A 25,296-nucleotide genomic window follows, 5' to 3' on the forward strand; every position below is an offset into this window, starting at 1 on the left:
TTTTTTTAATTTGTGTTATTTTTTAAAATAGTTAAATTAATAGCTTTGTCATTTACAATGCCAATAGTTATAACTTTCGCAAATATGACACCTATAGCATTTGTAATGCAAAATGTTTTGTATTTACGTGACTTAGATGTATTGGTATTACAAATAACAATGGCTTTAAAACATTTTAAATAATTAATACTTAATTTATTTAATTTGTAATGGCAATAGCTTAAATTTTTATAAATAAATTTTGTGAAGATTATGTTCAGTGTTTTTTATTGTGACGGAATCCAAGAACAGAAGTGAAATATTAACATCTTTTTGTGATTTGTAATAAAGCATGAAAGCTTGAAAACAGCTTGAAACATTGAAAGAACATATTTGAACCAGTTGATGCTGTGGTAGTGCTGAGTGATGCTGTGGTTGCGCTGAGTGATGCTGTGGTTGCGCTGAGTGATGCTGTGGTTGCGCTGAGTGGTGCTGTGGTTGCGCTGAGTGGTGCTGTGGTTGCGCTGAGTGGTGCTGTGGTTGCGCTGAGTGGTGCTGTGGTTGCGCTGAGTGGTGCTGTGGTTGCGCTGAGTGGTGCTGTGGTTGCGCTGAGTGATGCTGTGGTGGTGCTGAGTGATGCTGTGGTGGTGCTGAGTGATGCTGTGGTGGTGCTGAGCGATGCTGTGGTGGTGCTGAGTGATGCTGTGGTGGTGCTGAGCGATGCTGTGGTGGTGCTGAGTGATGCTGTGGTGGTGCTGAGTGATGCTGTGGTGGTGCTGAGTGATGCTGTGGTGGTGCTGAGTGATGCTGTGGTGGTGCTGGGTGGTGCTGTGGTGGTGCTGAGTGGTGCTGTGTGGTTCCCTGAGGGATGTGATAGTGTCCCTGAGTGATGTGGTGGTGTCCCTGAGTGATGTGGTGGTGTCCCTGAGTGATGTGGTGGTGTCCCTGAGTGATGTGGTGGTGTCCCTGGGTGGTGCCCCTGAGTGATGTGGTGGTGTACCTGAGTGATGTGGTGTACCTGAGTGATGTGGTGGTGTACCTGAGTGATGTGGTGGTGTCCCTGAGTGATGTGGTGATGTCCCTGAGTGATGTGGTGATGTCCCTGAGTGATGTGGTGATGTCCCTGAGTGATGTGGTGGTGTCCCTGAGTGATGTGGTGGTGTCCCTGAGTGATGTGGTGGTGTCCCTGAGTGATGTGGTGGTGTCCCTGAGTGATGTGGCGGTGTCCCTGAGTGATGTGGCGGTGTCCCTGAGTGATGTGGCGGTGTCCCTGAGTGATGTGGCGGTGTCCCTGAGTGATGTGGCGGTGTCCCTGAGTGACGTGGCGGTGTCCCTGAGTGACGTGCTGGTGTCCCTGAGTGACGTGCTGGTGTCCCTGAGTGACGTGCTGGTGTCCCTGAGTGACGTGCTGGTGTCCCTGAGTGACGTGGCGGTGTCCCTGAGTGACGTGGCGGTGTCCCTGAGTGACGTGGCGGTGTCCCTGAGTGACGTGGCGGTGTCCCTGAGTGACGTGGCGGTGTCCCTGAGTGACGTGGCGGTGTCCCTGAGTGACGTGGCGGTGTCCCTGAGTGACGTGGCGGTGTCCCTGAGTGATGTGGCGGTGTCCCTGAGTGATGTGGCGGTGACCCCGAGTGATGTGGCGGTGACCCCAAGTGATGTGGCGTTGTCCGTGAGTGATGTAGTGGTGTCCCAAAGAGATGGGGTGATGCTGTGGAAAACAACGTAAACAAACAAAACACTAATAACCTGGAAAAAGTCATAAATGTAACCAACTGATTTTGGCCTCAGACGTTCACGTGCCCGCAATTCCAGATTTCACTCACTGGATCAGGCTGAAATCCTGAGCCAACTGAAACACCCACACAGTAAGCTGTAACAGAAAGACAAAAGACACACGGGCATTTGAAGTTCCACAACATGTTTTCAGTAGTCAGCAGCCAATTGAAAACACATTTATGCAAATACGCAAAGAAAACTTCCAATCCCGCGTCTGAACTTCAGTAGCTTGAACAGGAAGGAGAAGCCTGACAGGAGTGTTTAAGAAAGAAAAGTCTGAAAGGAACGGGGGAGGGGAGGAAGTGGGTGGGGGCCTGGAGGAAGTGAAAGGCATCGTCACCCATCGGAAGAATCAAAGATTTTGACATCAGTATGTAAGTTAGGGCTACCTTTACATGGGGCTGTCCCAAAAGTGCCTGTCCACAGAGCAAGCAAACAGCCCTTCAGAGGAAGCCAAACTCCGCAAATAAAACGACAATGAAACTGCCCCAATATTTATAGCTAAAAGAGCGCACTAACTAAATAAAAGGAAAGGTCGGAGGGAAGCCAAACTCCGCAAATAAAACGACAATTAAACTGCCAAACTGCCCCAATGTTTACAGCTAAAAGAGCGCACTAACTAAATAAAAGAAAAGGTCGGAGATGGATGGGAAGTGAAAGAAAGAAGAACCAACATACCGTAGAATGCCATAGAAAACAAGCTCTTGGCATTGCTGGGGGGAGGAGAAATGCGAGTCACGGCCAGGCGGCCGTGAAAAGTGAAGTGAATAATTAGGGGAGGAGAAATGCCTGAGGCAGAGCGCACGCTGGGGGATGCTTGTGGGAGGGAGGCTGGTGGCTTTGATGCGTGCACGCGCTTTTCACGGGCACTGCATCAAATCGCCCGTTTGTTTAAGCTCTGGTTAAGCCCCTATATCTCTCGCCAGCAATGCGCAAGCGCATTAGCAGGTGAGCTCTGAAAAGGGTGCACAAGCTAGATCCGGTAGATAGAAGCGTAAACAACACCTTAGTGCTCAAACCAAGTATCTTGTGAAGAATGAGGAAATGAGAACGGTAAACCGAGACAGGTGACAATGTCCTTAACCGTAAATCCTTGCCTGTGTCAACAGGTTACATGAGGCAGAATAGGTGACACCAAAATAGTAAATAGTGGTAAGATAAAAGCACCCTTCCAAGAGGGGCAAAGAATAGCTTGTACTCAAGAAATAGAGAAACAAAGTGTACTGTATTTATAAAACCACTTTTGCCCCATTAAGGAGCATTTCAATAAAGCACATTTTTCACTGCGTGCTTCCTAAAACTAAGATTTCAAAGTTAAAGTTTACATAATTTATAAAGGTGCACGTATTAGTGGCATGTTAACAGTACACTCCTTTGTTCTGCAATACTGCAGGGCCTTTGTTCACTCTATAAATATTTTACAGTTACATAAAGATTAATAGTCAGTACCAATTCCCATTTTACGTTGCAATTCATGAGCTCTTGGTCATTCAATTTTACAGTGACGAGAACTATATTGAGATATTAATACAATAACCCCATCTGAAAAGTAAGGCGAACCATTTAATTCAGTAATTCTCAAGATCATTGAGATAACTTTAGATTCTCAGTTTCTAGGGACAATTGTTTAATGTACCTTATCCTTTTCTTTTTAAGCAAGACATTATTATAAGATGAAGATAATGTTGAAATCAAAATATATTAAGCTGTTCTTATTATGTCATCACTGAAACATAAATAGAACATGTAGGAAGCTTGCTCCCTATGTGATATATCAAAATGAGATATATCATGTTAAGCGTCCAGTGGTTCTCTTATGAGTGGACATGGGCTTGCTATGACAATCCCAAGGTGCACTTTTAGTGGGTAGTGTGGTCGAGCAGCCTTAGGCTTATCACAGAGGAGTGCAAGACATCTGAAAATACACATAATAGTCAATAAGTGAGACACACCACTCAAGGAGGAGATCCACACCAAGTTATAAAAATAACCAGTGTCTGTATATATGCTTTGACACCAGAGTCAATTTGTTGAGGTACATTTTTTTTAATAGAAATATTTTCTAGTTCAAAAAGTCGACACAGTGCAACATCTGGAAGCTGCAATGTTATCCTATGGGGGAAAAGCTAATGAGGCATTCAGGTATAGTACAGCGACTTATGGGACCAATCTCCAGGAGTTGAGGTGGATGGTGGGCAAGGACCAAGGCAGCACCAGCAGAACACCACTAGACGTCCAGGTGCAGAGGTGCAAAACAGCCCAATGTTACTCTATGGAGATTGGTCTTTGCATAAAGAGACTGCAGGCTCGGACTGGGAGGCCAGTTGGACTGAACCATCAGGGAGGTTCAGGCTTCACGATGCTCAGGGGTGTGGGGACACCGTTGATTCTCTTCTCCATGGTCCATTGGTGACGGGTGCAGAGGTGTCGTGGTAGAGGGGGGACTGCGTGCAGCGCTGCAGACAACATCTGGGAGTCCTCGAAGTGTCGCCACACAGGACTCGTCTCTAAAGGGCTAGGGGACCACGCTGACACGGTTGGACCAACTCATCTCTTGCTTGGAGCGACAGTTGCAGTGGTGTCTTCAGGTACTGGGTTTCTGCAGTCACAGAGTTCTTCCAGGGGTCTTTGGATGTCTGCAGGATGCAAGGAAGCTGGTACGCTACTTCTCGGGAGGTTTTGGCTCCTGGGTGAAGTGCTGGCAGGTCTTGCAGGTTTTGGGGGCTCAGCAGCTGCAGGATAGTCGACCTTTGGTGCAATTGGCGAAGGTAACAGGCAGGTCGGCAGGGTTGGTGCCAAGTCAGTTGCTGGATCTTATGTTCTTTCAGGATGCGACTCGTCACATACTTTTTTGTCTTTCAGGTCGGCAGGATCTGTTGTTCTGATGCCAGGAGCTCCTCTAATTACTTAATGTAGGGTTATGAGGGTGAGAGTGCAGAGAAGTAGCCAATTGGCTACCGACCCTTGGGGTCACTACAACCCCTATATGACTACTTCCTGTGGGCAGTGGGCATAATCCTGTCCAAGAATTCCTAAGTATGCCATCACTAAGATGGCTACTTCTGAAAAGTTGTGTCCATTTCAGTTTAGCCCACTTTAGGGGTGGTACTAGCCAGGGGGTGTTGCGCCTACCTGACAAGCTAATTTTCCTGTCTGTCCAGTTGCCAAAGGGGCTCGGGACAAAATGGCTTTCTCTCCTGTGGAGGAGCCAGATTCACATTTCAAAGGAGGCAGTTCTTTGATGCTTGCTGGCTTATGATGGCTAATCAGCTGTTCTCACCCTAGGAGGTCTCTGGTGACAGGCTGGCAGAAACCAGTAAGCAAAACTGGTAGGTTTTGAGGGGGCACCTCTAAGGTTCCCTCTGTGTGCATGCATTGGTAAATCCAACACTGGAATCCGTGTGAGTTTATCAATACGAGATGTTGGATACAAAACATCCCTATTTTTAGTGAAGCCATCATGTAGCTGGGGAACTCCTTTTCACCAGGGTCCAGCATATGTTCTAAAATGGCTTCCCTGTTCACTTGCTCTGGTAGTAATAGAATTGACCATCACTGGGTCATATCTGCTCATGCAGGTATGCCCTCACAATATAATACCAAGCACCCTTGCTTAGGGCTGTAAGGCTTGCTGTAGGTGTGACTTACAAGTACTACATGCAGTGGGTCATCTTGTGTTTTCAATTTTGTCTGTGCCAAAATTCGACGCCTGTGAAAGCAACCCTGCATGAGTTTGATGAGAGGTCACTTACGGTGGTACAATTTATGCTGCAGCCCTTGGGGGGGGGGGGGGGGCATTTTAGTGCCTCAGGCTTAAGGTACCAGGGTGCCATTTAGTGTGGACTTACAGAAGCACTAAAGGTATTGCCAAGTGGGGGAAACAATTGTACTGTTTTGGGAAAGAGATCTAGCACTAGGGACCTGCTCAGCTGAACCCAGTGCACTTCCAGTCGAAATCACATCATCTACCAGGCAAAAAGTGGGGGTGACCATGTCAAAAAGGTGTAATTTCCTACAGAAAACAACACAGATCACTTACTGGTAGTAAGAGTTATAAGACTCACATTGAGAAACATGTCCTACTATGATTTCTTCGACTTTTAATAAACTATTAGTCCCATGAATGCTGCATGCTAGGGAATGCAGAAACTATTACTGGCCATAATCTCCCTAATATGAAACGCCCACGCAGGCAATACAATGCCTCTCACACTCTCTGTGGGGAAAAAAGTTCTATAGTGTAATCACTTATCGCTATCATTAGAAATGCTAAACTTGTGCAAAAGCCTATATTCAAGCTTTCGAGAACCTCAGTTTCAGTCATGAGACACAATTCGGGAGAAAATGCAACAATGTCAGAATGTGGGATACCTTGTTGAAATCTTGCCTGGCGCATACTGCTCACTTGTGTGCTTGTCCGAACGCAGCTTAATTTCTGGAAAAGTACCAATTACAATATAGCCCCCCATTTAGTATTAACTCTTTAAGAATTGTTTTTTACTATAAAGTCCTCTTTCAGGGAGACAAACCTTCTGAGTCATGTTACTGAACCTCCTGCTTTCAAGAGAAAAAGTCACTTAGAAGAAACTTAAAAAATCTTCTACAAAAAGGAACTAAATCCTTTTTAGGTTGCAGCCCACCAGACAGCGCAGCTGTGTGGTATGCAAAAAACATCTTGTGGAGTTACAGAAAGTTGGCCAGAGTATGCATTCCTCCCATCGCTCGCCATTGACTTTATGGTTTGTAACACGTTTTATTGCTTTCCATTTGCTTTAGGTTTTCCAGTATGAGTTTGTACCTCCCCATGTGAAAGCCATGTTTACAGTATTATTTTACAAACACGTTTTCTGTAATAAACAGGCCTGTAGATATTGTTCTTGTCTCGTCACATTTGCTGGGCATTCGAACACTGAGGTCAAGCTGTGTCTTTGAGGGAGCCTGGTGTTTATTTTGCTTTCGGCTGACTTCAAAGGGAGAACATTTCAAGAAAAGACGAATGCAGTGTACTTTCTCCATGGAGCCTGCTTGTACCCTAACTTCATTGTATTAAAGATATAGCCATCTCAAAAGGTATCTCGTCGTTCAGCTACACAAAATATTTGCCTTTCACTTGTGGGGCATGAAGTTCACTATTGGCTTTGTCTGGGTGGGTGGAACATGACCATTTCTAAGATCATGTTTGTAAACTATTAAAAGAACTTGCACTGATCAAGTGTAATGTACTAGTTACTTGCTTTCCTTCACATCGATTAACTTGTAACTAAATGATTACCTGTTTTGAACGGGGCGCATGCAAAGTTCAGGAGGATGCTGGCGGACTGCACTAATTTAGTCTGATGTACTAGTACTGCTAAGATGAAACAGTTATGCATGTAAATGAAATATATTTTACAGAGACTTTGCATATTTAGCAATTGGGAGAAAGAGCCTCTTTTGCATGTTTACTCCCCCACTTTTTGCCTGGTTTTAAATGTAGTGTACAGGGTCCTAGAAACTAGGTCCTACAACCAAATATCTAACTAGCCCTTCTGCCCTCTGTAAATCCCTAGTAAATGGTACTCTGAGTTCCTAGGACCTGGGAGCTGAAGAGGGTCCACTGGGACCATGCCACTGCCAGAAAGTCAACATGGCACCCTGCCTGGGTCCCATGCCAACAAGTAAATCACCCCTCTAGCAGGCCTCACAAACCTAAGGCAGGGTGCACTATACCACAGATGAGGGCATGCCCCTACACTATTGGGGTCCATTTCCTAATATTGTAAGTAGTAGTGAAGCCATAGAGAGTACATGGGCTGGAAACTCTAGTTCGTCAGCACCATGATAGCTTCACCGAACACAGGAGTATTTGGTACCAAACTACTCCTTTCAAGTGGTGGCTGCGAGCAAGTGAGTCCTCCCCAGGGCGCTCTCAGTATTATTGATGTTTGTGGAACTTCAGGTCTGTCAGTGAGTTATTGCCTGTCCGTCTCACAGAACCAACAGGCATGAGCCCAAGGTTCTTTCTCCTTTTGCTCCCTGGAGGTGGGTGGTCAGTAGAATCCACAACACGCAGGTTCTCACTGGGGTCTTCATAGCCACCAGTTTACATCTGCACTTGCAGGCCCCACAGGGCATTGACTCCTTCAGCACAGGGGGGAATAAGACCGGGCCCAGGCACCCTGGTCGGTGCACCAGCATCCCACCCGTAGGCTCAAGAGATCAGGGACCAGGGTTTCACCTCCTCCTCCTCGAGTGGTACAGGAAGCTGGGGAGAAGTCCCTGAGTCGTGCAGATGGACAGATCTCCTCTCCCATAATCTCCTGCACTCACCTCCCAGCTCAAGGGCAATGCGACGAACCTCTGTAAGTCAGTATTAAACAGCAGGGCCACCAGTCGACCCACGGGCCGACAAGCCCCGTCTACTCGTTTCTCACTGTTGGGACCATCGTAAGGCCAAAGCGTTTAGGCTCTCTTTTCCATCCACTGGGAGTGTATAGGATGCAGGTGGATCCGCGGAGCTCACACCACGGATTCCGGAGGTCAAGCTTCACGAATGGTCCCCAATCAGGTATTCAATTAAGCAGGCAAAGGGCCACGCAGCCCTATAGTGATCATCTGACCTGGGACAAAGTTATGTGGTTCAGCAGTTGGACCCTGGGATGTGCTCGGGGTTTAGGCATGGGGGGGCACATATGAGCTTTCCGTGTCTCCAGTTCATTAAGCAACCCCTCTTCTCTGTGTAGCTGCTCTCACGCTGTGGCAGTGTCTTCAAGGCGGTGGTTCATCTGGATACCCTGTGCCCTCGGTTGCCTGCAACATGCAGACTGAGCGGGCCTGGCGCTGCCTTGCACCTACTGCCTTCTTCCCTTGCAGGCAATAGATAGGGTCCTGTCCCTTGCCCCCGTGTTTCGGTGTCGCGGTCAGCCGGGAATCACTCTGCTGTATCTCTCTTTTTCCGCCTTCAGTTGGAGGCAAGGCCGCAGCGCTCAGTAAAGAGGCAGGATAGCTGTCTACCCCCGCCACCCTGAGATCTGGGACACAGACAATCACTGCACCTGTCCACCACGGCCCGGGGGCTCTGCCATCAAACCATGGAGTTTAGCATCCCGTGCCTCCTTTACTGCCATACCTTTTTGCTGACTTAGTTATTCCTGGTCGTTCACAATAAGGGCGGCAGGGGGATCTTCCGAGTTGGGGGGGAGGGGGCAGGAGTGTCACAGGTTGTATCACTGCTGATTTTTCTGCTCTGTCAGGCCTGCAAGGGTCAGTGCTATCTGGCTCACCACTCTCCCAGGGCAACGAATCCATCTTGAGTCAAGGCCTCGCGTTTTCGGTCCACAAGAATCGGGTAATTGACTGTAGCCAGAATTCACAAGAGTACAGGCATCCTCCTCCGTGTGTAGGAAACCACTTCCTAGTATATGGGCCCCAGAGGCTGGCGGAATCTTCGAAGCTTGGAGATCGGCCAAGCGGAGCTTCGAGCTAAGCTGCTTACTCAATCAGCGTTCGACCACGCCCATCAGCGTCAGCCTAACATGGCAATTTTCACAGTTTATGGCCCATTCTCTGTCAAGCACATGATGAGATCTTTTCACAAGAAATAACCATCCACATTGTATCACAATTTAACAATGCTTGTTTTTTTATTTTATGTGTGAAGTATATGTGGGGATTTATTCATAATGGAATGTTGAGTGTTGCTAGGTAGTATGGAATGTTGATCTTTAAAGTGAAGCATTGAGAAAACTGGAGTTTGTGAAGCAGCTGGAGGTCTGACTACATTCATGCGACAATAAAGATTACCAACCTACCTTCTGTGTAGGAACCATCTTTACATTGGCGTGAATATAGTCAGACCTCCAGCTGCTTCACCAACTCCATCTTTACATTGGCGACGAGGACTATCTGTGCAGGGGACAGACAACCAGAACCTCCACCCCGGGATGATACCTAGAATTGGTATACATACAAGACTTCAAGAATTTAACGATTTTACATGATGCTTTTCTGCTGGTATGTACTTTATATCTATTGAATGCTCCTTCCTACCAATGCTATATTGAAGGAAAGGACATTTAACTCCATCGATTAACTATTGAATTGTTCATCATTAATATACCATCTACATGGAATAAAATAATTTTTGTGAAGAGATAGAGTTGTTTATTTTGTACCCTGGAATTGTTTGAAAGAAATATATACTTATAGACTTTGTATGCTGTGAAGAAAACGTCTAAGAGAGTTGTAACTGACTATTGAAACCGACTATGGAATGAAGTATTTTATGCACTCGGTAAGAGATAATTATATCCATTTTCACCTTTAATCAAACCCTATTTCAAACAACTGGTGAAGTTCAGAAGTTGCTGTTATTACCGTTGTTTGCGTTGCATTTTATGAAGGTGCCGACTGCGTGAAGGTGCATTTTCTGAAAACGCTCGGTACACTGCCTGGATACCACACACGAGGCCCGGTGTGCTGCCTAGATATCTCACAAACATCCGAAGCGCGCTGCCTGGGTATTGCACGCGAGGTCCGGTGTGCCCCCTGGATATCACACACATCTGAAGCGCTGCCTGGATACCGCGCACACAGAAAGCACCACACACAGATCTGCAATGGGACACTGAATACTTCTTTTGCCAATAGAAACAGCTACGCAACAAATAGGGTCAAAGACGTGACCTACGTTCAGTGACCATTTTATTGGCTGGAAAACGAACAGTCTTTTGCCTAAAACGTTTCTATTGGTGCACATAGCACAATGTTCACAGAATTTCATTGGCTGAAATGAACATTCATTAGGATACAAGTGAATTTATCGGTGATTATATGGAGATATCAAAGAATCTTTATTAAGCTACTGTTTTATTGGTGGAATAGTTGAGAGACTTTCACATTTCAAGAGGATTTTTGACTGAACATGGAATTCTAAACAACTTTGATTCAGCAAACATTATTCTCCAAACAGTGGTATTATTATTTTTTTTTTTTTAAAGGAGCTCCAAGATCTCTCTTCTGATAGCAATTTTCTTATGTTAGTTAATTGTTTTTATTAACATTTATTGTTAATAAAACATGTTAATATTAACATTTTCAGGGTTTTGAACTTGGGTGATCAAGGGTTAGCAGCCCCTCCTTCTTTTCTCTCAACTCCCAGAAGATTTTTTGCCAAATTAATACTGTTTTGGAAAGGCACACGTTTTTCTGTCGAGTACAAAAGACAGATGAAGACATTGCATCTTATGTAGCCGCTTTAAGGGGTTTGTCTTTGACTTGTAAGTTTAAGAACTTAGGAGATTCACTCATACGTGACCAGATTGTTAGGTGTACTAACAACAAAAGGATATGAGAAAAATTACTTATTAAAGATTCCACTTTAGAAGAAGCAATTCAGCTAGAAAAACGTTTAGAAAACCCTGATTTATGGATTAAAGAGATGTACCAATGTACCAACTCTATAGTGTCTAAAAACACTCCAATGAAAGATTCTGAATCTAGGGATCTGAATCCAAAGGGGTCGCAGATCCATGCATGTGTCGATGAAACGAAAGAGGGGTGGGACGTTTCAACCAAAGTCCTTTAGTAAACCTCCTAACGCATCTCGCACTGTATCCACTAACCTATTTCCGCAATCTAATTCACGTGCTTTCAAATGTTATAGATGCGGATCTTCTGGGAATATCGCTTCTAGTACCAAGTGTATGGCTAGAAATTCGACTTGTAGAGCATGTGGGAAAAGAGGACACATTGCTAAGGCTTGCAATGCAAAAACTCAACATATTCATGAGATTGATGACACTTGTGAAAATATTAAAAAACTAATGTTGTGTGTAGATGGGGCAGACATTCAAGAGAATAATCTCAGAATCTGTCTGCAAGATTGATATAGCTACTGAAAGTTCTGACAAGCTTGAAAAGCCATACTCAGTCATAGATTTTGATGGTAAAGAAGTCAAAATGTTAATTTATTCGGGTAGCCTGTATACGTTATTATCAAAAGACATGTATCTTCAAGTATGGGGAAGTGAAAGTAACATAGATGCTTGGGACGTACCTGACATTAGAGCTGTTGGTTACGGCTGTAAAACCATTGACATTCTAGGGCTTAAATGGATGATTAGAAGTCTTTCATGTAGGAAGGTGTATGGGAGAGTGTATTTGACGAAGCATGGTTCTAATTTACTAGGCTAGCGACATCAAAAAGATCTCAGTATTATGCTTAATCCGAATGCACTACAGCCTGTAACATCCTTACCTGTGCTTAATGTAGATAATTTTGAGGATGATGTTATGGAGAAATTTCCAAATGTTTTCTCTGACCAATTAGGAAAATTAGTGAATTTTGCTCATAAAATCATTCTAAAGAAAAATGCAGTACCAGTAGTTCACAAGGCCTTATCTAATGAAGGGTCCCCTTCAAGACGAATTAGACAAACTATTAAAATAAAATATTATTGAACCTATTGAGGCCTCAGAATGTCTTGCACCCGTCGTAGTCGCGCCCAAAGATTGTGGAAACAAGATTTGTTTGTGTGGACCTGCGCGACCTTAACAGAAATATTTGTGTTGATAGACAACCATTACCGAATATTTCTGAAATGTTAACAAGTATGGGTGGGGGAGCAATTTTCAGTGTTATAGATATGTCTGCTGCATATCACCGAATTGATTTGGACAAGGAATCAAGACATCTTACTTCCTTTGTAACACCGCTGGGAGCATTTCGCTACCTAAGAATGCCTTTTGGTTTGGCATCTGCCTCAGCGGTGTTGCAAAGGGTTATGCAACAGCTCTTTGGTGATATGAACAACGTCTTATGTTTTCAAGATGATGTGTTAATTGTTGGGAAAAACAATGATCATCATGATGAAGTTTTAACTGCAGTTTTGAGGCGAATGGAGAAGAAGGGATTGACTATAAAGAAGGAAAAATGCCAGTTGACAAGAGATTGTGTGACCTATTTAGGGCATGAAATATCAAGGTCAGGAATAAAGCCAAAGAAGAGTATTAACACAGCTATTAATGATGCTCCTATTCCCCTCAACAAAGAGCAATTGAAATCATTTCTAGGACTAGCTGAGTACTGGTCTAAATTCATAAAAGGTTTTTCAGAAATTGTAGAACCTTTGAGATTATTAATGAAAACTGGTGTTACTTTTGAATGAAATCAAACCTGTGAGAATGCATTCATGTCTGTAAAAAAAGGGATTTTACACGCACCTACTCTTGGACATTTTGATGCGAAAGGGAAAACCTATATCACTACTGATGCAAGTGCGGTGGGGATTGGAGCTGTCCTATTTCAAATTCATGATGCAGTGGAAAGGATTATTGGTTTTGGTTCCAGGAGGCTTAAGGGAGTTGAAGTTTCATATGCTACGATTGAGAGAGAAGCTCTCGCGTGTTGTTGGGGCATTAAACATTTTCGATACTTTGTTTGGGGGTTACCTTTCAAGGTACCCACTGATCACAAACCTTTAGTACACTTATTTAAAGGAGGAAGAGGTTTGGAAGGCAATGTTACTCCCAGGATTTCTAGATGGATACTATCTGTAATTGAGTATAATTTTCAAACTGAGTATATGAAGGGTTTAAAAAATGTGGTTGCAGACTGTTTATCTAGAATGCCTGTGGATGCTACTAAGGAAGATTTAGTGGAAGTGGTAGATGTAATCAGATGCAATTAGGAAAAAGCATTCGATAAGGAAGAATGGGACAAGGGCATATCGGAGGATTATTTGGTATTTGAAGGTGATGGATTGTGGATCGAAAGGATGGACGAAAGACATTTCTGATGATGCTAGTTTTAGGAGTTTCTATCACGTTGAGGATGAAATGAGTGTAAATGAGGGGAAATTGTGGAGAAGGAACAAGCTGGTACCACCGACTAAGTTGAGGTGTAAAATCACGAACATAGCACACAAAGGACATCTTGGAAGGAATATGACTAAGAAGCGAGTCCGGCAGTCATTTTGGTGGCCAGGGATGGACAATGATATTGAGGAACTTGTCAAAGAATGTTATGCATGTGCTATGAGTGACAAAACAAAACTTGTGAGGCAACCTCCCCTTGCTTGTACAGAGTTTCCCAAACGACCGCGGGAAAGATTAGCTACTGATTTTTGTGGTCCCATTACTAGATTAAGAGCAAAGAATACGTTTTTAATGGTCCTTGTATATTATCACTCCAAGTGGTTTGTTGTAGAGTCTGATTGTATTGAGACGGAAAAAGTGATTGGTTTTATGGAGAGTATTCTTGAATGAAGGTATTCCAAAGACACTAGTGTCAGATAATGGAGTCCAGTTGGTTTCCTGAAAAATGAAAGAATTCTTGAGTAAAATGGGACTTGTCCATGAGAGGGTTGCATTGTTTAGACCTCAGGCAAACGGTTTGGTTGAGAGGATCAACCGTCTATTAATGGACAACATTCAACTTTCATTAGCAAACGGATTGGTGTGGTCCGAGGAACTTAAGAAATTGGTGTGGTCTTCTAGAATTACACCACATTCAATGACTGGAGTTTCTCCATTCGTTTCTCTTGAGGGTCGTGAACCGGGTATGAAAAAGGTTCCAGGTTGGTTAAAAAATAGAGAATGTGTATGGGTGGATCGTGATGCGGTTGAGGAAGATGTTAAGACAAAAAAATATCCATGAGTCATTAAAATTTAAAGAAAGGTGCTAAAGATTCGAGTATTGAAGCAGGTGATTGGGTTGTGGTGAGAAGAGGTGGAGTTATTACCAATGTGGATAGTAAGTTTTCTAAGCCCATACAAGTAAGAAGTGTAAAGAGAAACATTCTTATCCTATCTGATGGATCTGCTTGGAGTTGTGGAAATGTGTCTAAATGTCATGCTCCTTAATACTTATAGTAATATGTTTCCTGCATTGAAGGAGTTGTGGAAAAGTGTATTAAAGCCATTTCTTAAATTATTGATGTATCAATATGTTTCTTGCATTTAACTTTGCGAACTGTTTTGTGTTATATTCTTTTTCTTGTTATTATTGTTCTATATAAGGGGGGAGATATATGTGGGGATTTACTCATTATGGAATGTTGAGTGTTGCTAGGTAGTATGGAATGTTGATCTTTAAATTGAAGCATTGAGAAAACTGGAGTTGGTGAAGCAGCTGGAGGTCTGACTATATTCATGCTACAATAAAGATTACCAACCTACCTTCTGTGTTGGAACCATCTTTACACATATGCTTTATTTATGACATCTGCGGCAACTCTTTTTGAAGAGTTTCATAAGTTTAAAGGCACTTTTTAACGAAAGCATTTGTGTTTATGTTTAGCTACACAATAATTATGTATTCCGTCTGCAACTGTGCCTTTTTTGGGTCACTTATACTGGATATAAACGATTTCCTCATTTGTCCTTGCAGGCGTGAAAGGTGCAGTGAGTGACATAGGGGCCAAAAGTTTTAGGAACCCCACTGAGCACTGATTATTGCCATATTTTACTACTAAACAAGCAGTCACAAGTGCAGTTACCTTGCAGGTACTCGGGTCATGATTTGAAAGGTGCAGCAGGTCAAATGGCACGGGGGGCAAAAGGTGCAGTGAGTGGCACGAGGGCCAAAAGCTCTAGGAGCTCTGATTATTGATATATTTTTCTGCTAAACAAGCAGTCAAGTGAAATTACCTTACAGGCACTTGGGTCATTGTAGGAAAGTGCCCCTTCTTGATGTGATCATCCCTACTTTCTGCCTGATATTTGATGCAACCTTGACTGAAGTGCACTGTGTTCCTGCTATCCAGGTCTCCAGTGCCAGTTTCTTTCCAAAAACAAGGTAAGTGTGCAGTTGTTCCACTATTGACAAGTCCTGTAGCACCCATGTAAGTCCCTAGCAAATGGTACCCCTGGTACCTAGGGCATGGGTACTAAAGAGGGTCCCTAAGGGCTGCAGCATGTATTGTGCCACCCTAAGGGACCCCTCACCACAGTCCTGCAAACTGTCATTGCAGGCTGCGTGAAATGGTGCGGACAAAAGTGAAAACACGACATTGCACACATGCTGTATGCCATGTCCCCAGACACTGCATGAAATATATGTAAGTTACCCCTACAGCATGCCTTACAACCCTTAGACAGGATATTTTATATTGCTTATGAGAACATATCTACAAGAGCAGGTATGTCCCTGTGCTGTCTAGTCCAATTGCTACATATTAAAAGTGAACAAGGAAGCCATCTTGAGTACATGTACTGGGCACAGGTCATTAAGAGTTTCCCAGCTACATGATGGCCTCACTGAAACCTATTGTCTTTGGTATCAAACTCCATGTCTAAATAAATCCATACTGATGCCAGTAGTGAATTATTTTCAACATGCACCCAGAGAGTACCTTAGAGGTGCTCCCTAAAAACCTACCAAGCTCTAGTGTGCTGGCTGACTGGTATCGACTAGCCTGTCACCACAGGTGCGTTTCGGACACCCTGAAGGTGAGAGCCTGCGCTCTCTGAGGTCAGAAACAATCTCTGCTCTGGCTGGAGGTGTTGTACCTCCTCCAAACTAGATGTCTTGTAATAGCACATCAAGGCATGAGTCTCCAAAGGCCTCTGCCTCCTTTGATATGCAACCTCTGCTTCCCCCAGACTGTGGAAATGCCACACCCTGCCATGGACCTATTTAGCAACAGGACTGGCAGGAAGATTTGCTAGTCAGAAGGCGTGTTCCCTATCAGGTTAGTTACATCCCTAAGATGGGCTTCCCGAAGTGAACATGAAAAGTAGAATTCCACGGTCTCGTTTTTTGGTGAAATGAGATACACAGAAAGTGGTCATATAGGGGGTGTTGTCACCCCAAAGGTACATAGCCCATTGGTTACTACCTTACACTCCTCTTAACGCCCCTAAATTGAATATTTAGGTGGCACCCCTGACACCAAGAACGTGGATTCAACTGACACAAGTAAAAGAGGACAAAGAAGAGCAAAGAAGCAAGAACTGAGGACCAGCTGCAGACCTTTTTGGCTCCAAATTCTCCCTACCTGCACCTGTCCCACCAATTGCAATAAACTGTGTAGTCCTGCTGCTGTGCTACTGCCAAAAGCCCCGGTGGTCTGCCAGCACTTCGCAAATTGCCAGCTGTCTCCCTTGGAGTAGAGGAGCTACTCGCCTGCAGGCACCAAACAGCAAAGTCCAGTGTACAATTCTACTGCCCTTCCCCATAGAAAACGTCAGGACCAACCGTAGCCGCACAGCACCACCAAGGGTACTGGACCCCTTGCAGCAACCAATCTGGACTCCAAGACAGAGCAGCTGTCCAGGGACGTCAGCACCACAGGGATCCACTTCAAGAGTGGTCCAGCTGTCCTGTTTTTGTCCCCTCAACGGGTAAGACCGTCAACCTCGTGCTTGTGGCGCACAAGCACAGTCGACCCAATCACTGCACCCAAGCGCCCAACCCATGTTTCTGAGAACCGACTGTTCTTCCTTGCTCCAAGGGCCCTCACCAACCAAGCCCCCAGTTGGAAGCTCCCAGACTTGTCCCGATGTCCCCCATTGCTGCCTGTTTCTAGGAGGGCCCCCTCGCACTTTTGGTGTAGCGCGCAAAGCCACCTATAAGACCATCACCTTTCCACCCGGACGATCCAGGGCAGGTAGAGACTAACTGCTGATGGTTTGTTAGGCTTTCTCCCCCTACCATCTTAAGTATTGAAGGGTATCCCCAGAAACCTATTGCAAGTAATTGTTTGCAGTATATGACTTTTTCCCTATAAGAAAGCATTGCAGCTTAAATATACATTTAAGTGAACGTTTTACTTGCCTGTAAAAATCAGTATCTCAAAGCTCCCTACAGGCTGTCTGCCGTTCCAGTGCTCCATGTGGCGCATTGCAAGCATCACCTCTGCACTTCCTGACCCTTCCTCTATCCCTCACTCTATCCCTCACGGACTTCCTAACTTACAGGCTTCCTCTTCTCCTCCCCAAGGACACTGGCACACCTTAGTGTTTGGGTCACCTTTTTTCACAGTACAGGCTTTTATATTGCACAAATGCACTCTTTAATGGCTCTGGGGAGAATACATGATTTGTGCAAGAGCACAGGATGTTGAGCTGAGTCTCTAACCCGGGTCCTCAAGTCTGCAGCTCTCTCCTTTTTTCAACATCTTTATTATTGTTGTCAGTAACATGTAAAAAACATTGACAAAGACAATAGATTTCACATAGGCGAAACCTTTTGGCTTTGCCAGTACACACGATCTTGAAATGCATACCTTCAGGGTGTGCTCTGTATTAACATTTCTGCAATAATTGATTTTACTAAAATGTTGTCCATGTAGAATAGCAACCCAGGCTATCCAAAGGGTGCGCATAACTGACTTGTCTCTTAGTTCACTATTGCCATTGTCAGTGTGGGTGTAAGCATGAATGTTTCAAAATTTTTGTTTGAAAACTATTCCTTAGAAAAAAGAAAAATAATAACAATTGCACTGATTGTCTCCTGTTCTACTACTACTAAGAAGGAACAGTTCTGCATGTGAATAAGATACGTTTTTGAAATTTTTGAAGATACTTTTTCATATTTTACATGTTTGTTGCAAAATGTCTTAAAAAATACAGGTGGCCCAAAAGTTAACTGTGCCGGACATTCTAGTTACTTGCTTTGTTTCATGTCAATTAACTTGTAACTAAATGCTTGCCTGTTTTGAACAGGTGCCACATGCAAAGATCAGGAGTGTGTTTGCGTCCTCCTGACTAGAGATCTACAGGGGTGTTATAGTATACATTATACAGCTGTGCTGGCTTCAGTGTAGCATAGCTGCAAGTAAAAATAAACGAAACCTCTATAACACAGTCAACACTGACTTTGTCATAAAGCTTTTTGTCTTTACTTTCAGCCATGTGCAACATGGCAAAAAACATTGGCAAAGCCAACAGGTCTCGCATAGCAGACTTATTGGCTTTGCCAATGCTTGTTAGAAGTGGGACTTATATACTTTCTCAAACTTTGACTTCCAGACTTTTGACCGGGACCGATCCATTTGTTCTATCCGACCAGAGCTTCACCTCAGTCGGCCTCAAGTCTCACCTGAGTAACCGTCTACTGCTTCCATAGACTATCATTGCCGCTTTCTGGTGCTATTTCTACTTAAAACCTAAAAAATGTATATCTCGGATTCCCCTTATGGGATTTGTCATTTTGGTGTGATTTTGTTTATTAAATTTGACTCTATTTTTCTAATGCTTTTGGGCATTTCTCTATTTTTCTAATTCTTTTGGGGATTTTTATTGCTTGGTGTTTTGTGATTAATACTGTTTTGGTATTGTATAAATACTATACACATATTCTATGTTGAGCCTGAATGTGTGCTATAGCTAAACGTTTACAGCAGAAAAGCTGATGCGGCACTCCTAACATTTGGGGTGCATGCGCAGTTGGGGGCTCTTTGTTGTTGTGTGTGATGTCATAGGATTCTAATTTCAGAGAATCGCAACTTGATCAGAAATCAAGGTTGTTTCTCACAAAAAAGTTGAAGTACATTATCAGAACTACGCTCAGGACTTCTATCCAACACAGGCTTAATAATATTGCTTTGTTCACATGTCCTGTAAGAGGGCATTTACATATTAACAAAATATTTTTCTATTTTATAATGAAAGCAAAGCCCTCAAATTGTATTTTCTGTTTTTTGAAGGATCTATCAATAAAAAGAAATCCAAAAAGAAAGGTCTTCAGTACGACACTTTGAAACTCCCTCCAATCATTACCTTTGCTTCAGGTAAGTGGAATAGTAATTGAACCTGCTGGTTACTTGGTAATGTACAAGAGATTCAAAGATAATATATTACAATTCTAACCTTTATCTGTGGTGGGGAGCTCTGAATGTGATGCTGAACGAACAGCAATTTTGTCACATTGTGGTTGAATTCCTGCTCGAAACTAAACATTGTCACCTAGAAATGTCTGTGTTTGGTAATTGGATGTTTTAGATGATGTGTCTACCCTTGTATGTATCTTCTGACCTTTGCCCGTCTGTAAGCTATTTTTTTATTTCCATTGAGGATTCAGGTTTATGTGTAATTGTCATGAGTGATACCTAATCTGATAACCTGTGTACTCTGTGCAGTGCTTATTAACTTTTTTTTATTAAAGTGCACATTTAGTAAGTTGCTACATGTGTAACCTGGGATTTCCAGAACTACTGTGTCACATTGGAAAGTACTTGGGCAGTAACTGTGTATCTAGATGTTTGTATATTGGTACACTCGCACCACTCCTGCAGCATAATCCTGGCAGGTATGATGGAATCACACTTCTTTAAATAATCAAACTTTGATTTATATAGTTAGGTAATGGCAGCTCACAATAACACTATTTGTTCAGCATACAAAAAAATTGCATTATGTTTTGTTTTGAGTAAAAAGTTGCACTGTAGCTTATCGGCCAGATTCATCAAGCCGAAAACGGCTCGCAAAGGGCCAGATTCTGAGAATCTGGCCCTTTGCGAGCGCTATTTTTGCATTTGGGATTCATCATCCCAAATGCAAAAAATCGCAATTCTAGAAATCGCATATTTGCGAATAATTGCATTTAAGGAATCTCAATCAGAGATTCCTTAAATGCAATTCAAGAAGCATTTAAAAATTGCGAAATCGCTATTTTTGGCCGCTATTTACCGCGAAGTCTGACTTCGCGGTAAATAGCGAAAACCGAGAACAATGCACTTTTGTGCATTTTTCTCAGTTGTATGTTACACACACACACATGTCCTTAGGACATATGTGTGCGCAACATCAGTCTATATTTTCATTTCAGGGGTGCTATAGGGTGTCCTTTGGACACCCCTGGCACCCTTGAAATCGCATCCTTATTTGCGATTAGCAATTTGCTAGTTGCAAATAAGAAATGTGTAGGAATCACAATTTATTTAGCGATTCCTACATGAATCCCGTTTTGCAAGTCCTTAATAGCGATTCCTTAATAATCGCTATTAAGAACTCGCAAAACGGGACAATGATTAATCTAGCTGTAAATGTTTAAAAGCAAGTTGCAGAATACTTCCTGTCACACTGCTATAATGTGTCTGTAGGTCCCAGCCAGTGCAGAATTCAGGATTTGCTGACTTTGAGATTTGAACATCTCACACCAGCTGGAATGCTTCATTGCCATTACTAGGATGTATCCTGTAGTTTCATCCCATATTTTACAGATACAGGTTTCGTTTTTAGGTCGAGGACCTAAAGGCTGTACTTGCGCAGTCTTTGGTCGGAGAATTAATGTTTTTTAGACGGGGCTTGAACCCGCCTCTCTCCTCCATCTCTCCTCCATTGGCTGGCTTCCTAAACGGAGGCCAGCAATTGGAGGAGAGGGGCATCACTCCAATCAAGCCCCGTCTCTCTTTTGGATTTGGGGGCGTGTTTTTGGCGTTCTTTCCACCTGTGACGTCATCCGTCACTCAGAACGCCAAAACACGCCCCCGAATCCGAAAATGTTCGGACGTTTGAGGCAGCCATTTTGTTTTTGTGAGCGCGAGCTTGGGGTGTCTGTTGTTCCCACTGCTTGTTTTATATATTAACTGGCTTCAATTGTTGAACCTACTCGAATACCATTGCCTGAATCGGTCCACTATGCCACGTCTAAACTTTATTGCTGTATGCTCCTTGTTCATACTAGTTTTCGATCTAGTTCTTTTCATTCTCCTTTCGCCGTCTGCTTGTTTGGCCCTCTCTGCTGGAATCGGAGGCACGCAGCGTTCCCAAAAGCGCCTCTGCTGTGACCCCGCTGCCTGTGTCCTCGTGTGACATTTATTGCGCTGGAAGCCTCCCGCCCTCGGCGGCGGTAATTGACCGCCTCCTGCAGGGTGCTCTCCGGGCTCCTGACAGCCCTGCATCCGCAGGCAGGAGGCAGGCAGGCCTGTGCGCACTGCGCCGCCCACGAGAGCCCTGGGAGGTGGCTCTGGTTACCGTGCGCCGCCGCCAAGGGCACTCTGTGCTGCAGTCGCTGCCATGGAAGGACGGGCTCCGAGGAGGGCCGTGCACACCGTACGTAGCTCTCGCTTCTATTTATCCTGGGTTGGAGAGGGGCAGCCAGGGTGGTGCCCATCCTTTGGACAGGTCTTTTACAGCCCCAGCTTTATAGCGCTTCTTTAATACAACCTCTTGAGCGCTGATGACAGCGCGCTCTCTGCGCTGTGTGCACCACGCCAGGGCCGTGCATTTGGCTGTTTGACTTCACTCTGTCACGCAGCCCTGTGGATGTGCGATCTGCAACTTCTTGCCGGGTCTTTGAACCCACACTTTAATTTCTATTCATTTTTCTGCAGAGTGCGACTCTGGTGGGTGTTGACACCGCAGGCTGAGGTGTGTTTGTGTGTTTTGTATCGCATCTTCGGCTGCTAGCAGGGGTTGACAATTGCGCAACAAAGTGGCTGCCGGTAGCAGGACAGGGCAGTGAGATCCGCCCTGATGAGACAATCGTTAAAGCCGATTTGGCGCTGAAAAGGTAATCTGATGCCAAGGCTCCGTGATCTGCTTCCTGATTTGTTTTAGGTCCTTAGAGACTTCTGCAGCCTGTAACCGCTGCATGTGTAATGGGGTCTGATGTGTTGAAACTGCAGGGTTCTTATCCCTCCTGAGACTCCGTTCGTTATTGTGCACTGGGATTTTGGGAATCGGTTAGTCAGCGGTGTGTGGCGCAGTATGCGGGCACATTACAAGTTGTCGGTTGTGCTTGCACACGTAGGTCTAGTGTCTCAACAATCGAGGGATGGGTGAGACCGCATCTCGTGGGTTACCGCATCTCGTGGGTAGCAACAACTAATATGTCCCACTGAGCCATTTTCAAGAGATTACTTTTATAACATAACCGATCGGGCTATATTACATGTCACTTCTTGCAACCATAGAACCGATTTAGTAGTAGTAGTAGTGGGGTCAATCATGCATTCCCTGTGACAAAAACAAATGTTGTATCTGGGCATATCCGGCATCCCCACGTGCAATAAGGGAATGTGCTCTGTGTGTGTGGCTCTGTGTGTGTGTGTGTGTGTGTGTGTGTGTGTGTGGCTCTGTGTGGATAGCTTTTTTTGTAGGTGGCTCTATGTGTGGGTGGCTCTGTCTGTGTGAGGGTGGCTCTGTGTAGGGGTGTAGCTATTGGCATTGTAAATGACAATGCCATTTATTTAACGATTAAGCTATTGGCAATGTAAATGACAATGCCATTTATTTATGATTTTAAAAAAAAAGAAATGTCATGAGCAATGCCAATACCTCTACCTTTAATGATGCCGAGCCCATTGCATTGTAAATGCTTGTTATATAAACCTTGTGGCTGCTAAGAATTTTTACACTAGTATGCAAGGTCTTTTTTTTAGGTCTGGCAGTAGACCTCTTTCGCTGTTTTTGCCAGCCCCATATAATCAAATCATCTAAATAAAAGCTTTCCATACATGTTTAAATACTTAGAGGGTGTGTGGGTCACCCCTCTTTATCCATTTGTCTGTCCATCTGTCACCCACATTTTTCTTCCACCACATAGAGCGTGTGGCAGAGGGTCACACCACTTCAGTTATTTTAGGGCATGTCACAGCATTTTACCCGATGACATGTGTACATCTGCCTAACAAAAAGTGTCATGGTTTGTGAGCCGTTCCTTTGCCAATGCTTTTGTTTTTTCTAGTATTTGTCTTTATTTTTTCTAGACCTCATTGTGTGTTTATGCTATGTCTTCAGGTTCAGTAATTCAAAGCCAATTGCACCTTTTCTTTGCCTCAAGAAGAATAATACTATCCTTTGACTGCCCCGTTCTATTAATATTATTTCCTGTTTATCTTATTTTCATTTAATCATATGGCTGCACGTTTTGGTGGTAGCATGTTTTCTTTTTATTTTGTGGCAAATGCTTGCTGTGAAAAATAAAAATGTTTTGCAAGAGTTTGTCCAGGCCAGACTTTTTGCTTGGCTAATGCTTGTTGACATTTGGATCGATTAGTATCCAAGTTGCCTTTTGGACAAGTTGTTTTCCCTTTTATCTGCAAATGATATCCAAGGCCATATTTGCATTGCCGGCCCCTACATGGTGGGGATCGTGATCATACTTATGATTTGTGAGTTCATCTGGAGGGGCCTGAGAAAGTAACTTCATCGTGTTTTTTTTTCTTTTGAAAAGGACAAATTAAAAAGTGCTATGTGCAGCAGGATTCACGGATCTTGAGCCCTTGGTGTAGGAAAGTGCCCTTTATTGCATGGTTGCCCCCCACCTTTTGCCTGATGATTGATGCTCCTTGACTTAAGTGGGCCCTGGCTTCTAGCTAATCAGGTACCCAGGGCCTGTGTTCTTTCCCCAAAATTGTACCTTTGCTCCCTCATTGGCACTCCTCTGGCCTACAAGTCACATCTAAAAGGTACCAGGGGTATCAAGGGCCTTGTAGGCCTTGAAGGTGCAAAGCCTTCTCCCCCACCCAGGATGGTCAAGGTCCACGAACTAGAAGCTTCAAAGGCTTGCCGCCTTTGTAAGCTGACCCTGTCTTTTACTGCTCCCAGCAACAGTCTCCCACTGGTTCGGACCCCCACTTTGGGAGGGAGAATCCACAGGAAGACCAAGATACGAGGAGAGGTGTGCTCACCTTTGCCAACTCCACCCTCCAGGTGAAAGAGGCAAGGCAAAGCCCACCTCTCAGTCATCACCATCTTGAAAATGGAGGGGGGGGGGCAGCCAACCAGGGAAAGGTTTATGCACCTCTCACACTGAAAGGTGGCATAATAGAGGGAGTACCCACCCCATTGAAGGGACCCATTGGTCCTGACCTGTACCTACCTGAAACGCCCCTAAATTTAGTATTTAGGGGTGACTCTGAACTTTGCCTCCTCAGACCAGGAGGTGGCCCAACTGACGGTGTCCAGGCATCTCCCTGCATTCTAACTCACCTCTCCAACCAGTGGTCGCCTCCAGGAAGCCTCCCTTCCCGAGCCTACAGTCTTTGTTCCGACTGGAGATCTCCCATTGATCTCTACGACAAACAGCACCCTGCACCTGGCCGCCCCTGTGCCGCTGTGGGTGCACCTTGTGTGCTAACTTTGATCCCCCTTTGCTCTTAGTTAACTCTCGGAGATTTGCTCCCTCAATCCAGTGGCTTGCTTGAGAGCAGCCACCGACCTACGTCCCCCTCGCCCCATAGGCTAACATTGTACTTCAGCACTCTGCGACAGCCGGCCATAGTGCCTCTGAGGGTGCTCTTTGAATGCATCCCTGACCCTGGGGGAACCCTTGTTCCAACCCCAGAAACTCAACTCTCAGAACAGATTTCTTACCTGCAAACCGATAACTACATGTTCGATGCATGTGAGCTGTAGATCACATGCTTTGCATAGTCTGCCGTCTAGTGTTGGGTACGAATGTTTGCACTTTGTCTTTCTTTGAAGAAGTATTTTCCAATCACGAGGTAGGTGGCTCTTCCTTTCAGTGATAGTGCGCAATGGCATCAACTTAAATGTTGGATCGTTTTTTTCCTCCATCGGGTTCGAACGTGAATTGCTGCGGTCAGGTTCAACACCGTTTTCGTATTCCCCTCGGTGCGCAATCCTCTACCCTTGACAGTATTGCTTCTC

The 25,296-nt window shown here is 44.3% G+C and overlaps 1 protein-coding gene across 1 annotated transcript in view; it reads left to right on the top strand.

Moving 5' to 3' along the window:
- Positions 1–25,296, top strand: part of WDR36 (WD repeat domain 36) — a 443,575-nt gene that overhangs the window by 168,229 nt on the left and 250,050 nt on the right. Inside the window, exon 12 of the mRNA XM_086963545.1 lies at positions 19,386–19,469. Within this exon, the coding sequence (XP_086819671.1) occupies positions 19,386–19,469 (84 nt within the window). The remainder of the gene's footprint in view (positions 1–19,385; positions 19,470–25,296) is intronic.

Source organism: Lissotriton vulgaris, chromosome 3_1 (genome assembly GCF_964263255.1).
Source record: "Lissotriton vulgaris chromosome 3_1, aLisVul1.2, whole genome shotgun sequence".
Taxonomy (NCBI): domain Eukaryota; kingdom Metazoa; phylum Chordata; class Amphibia; order Caudata; family Salamandridae; genus Lissotriton; species Lissotriton vulgaris.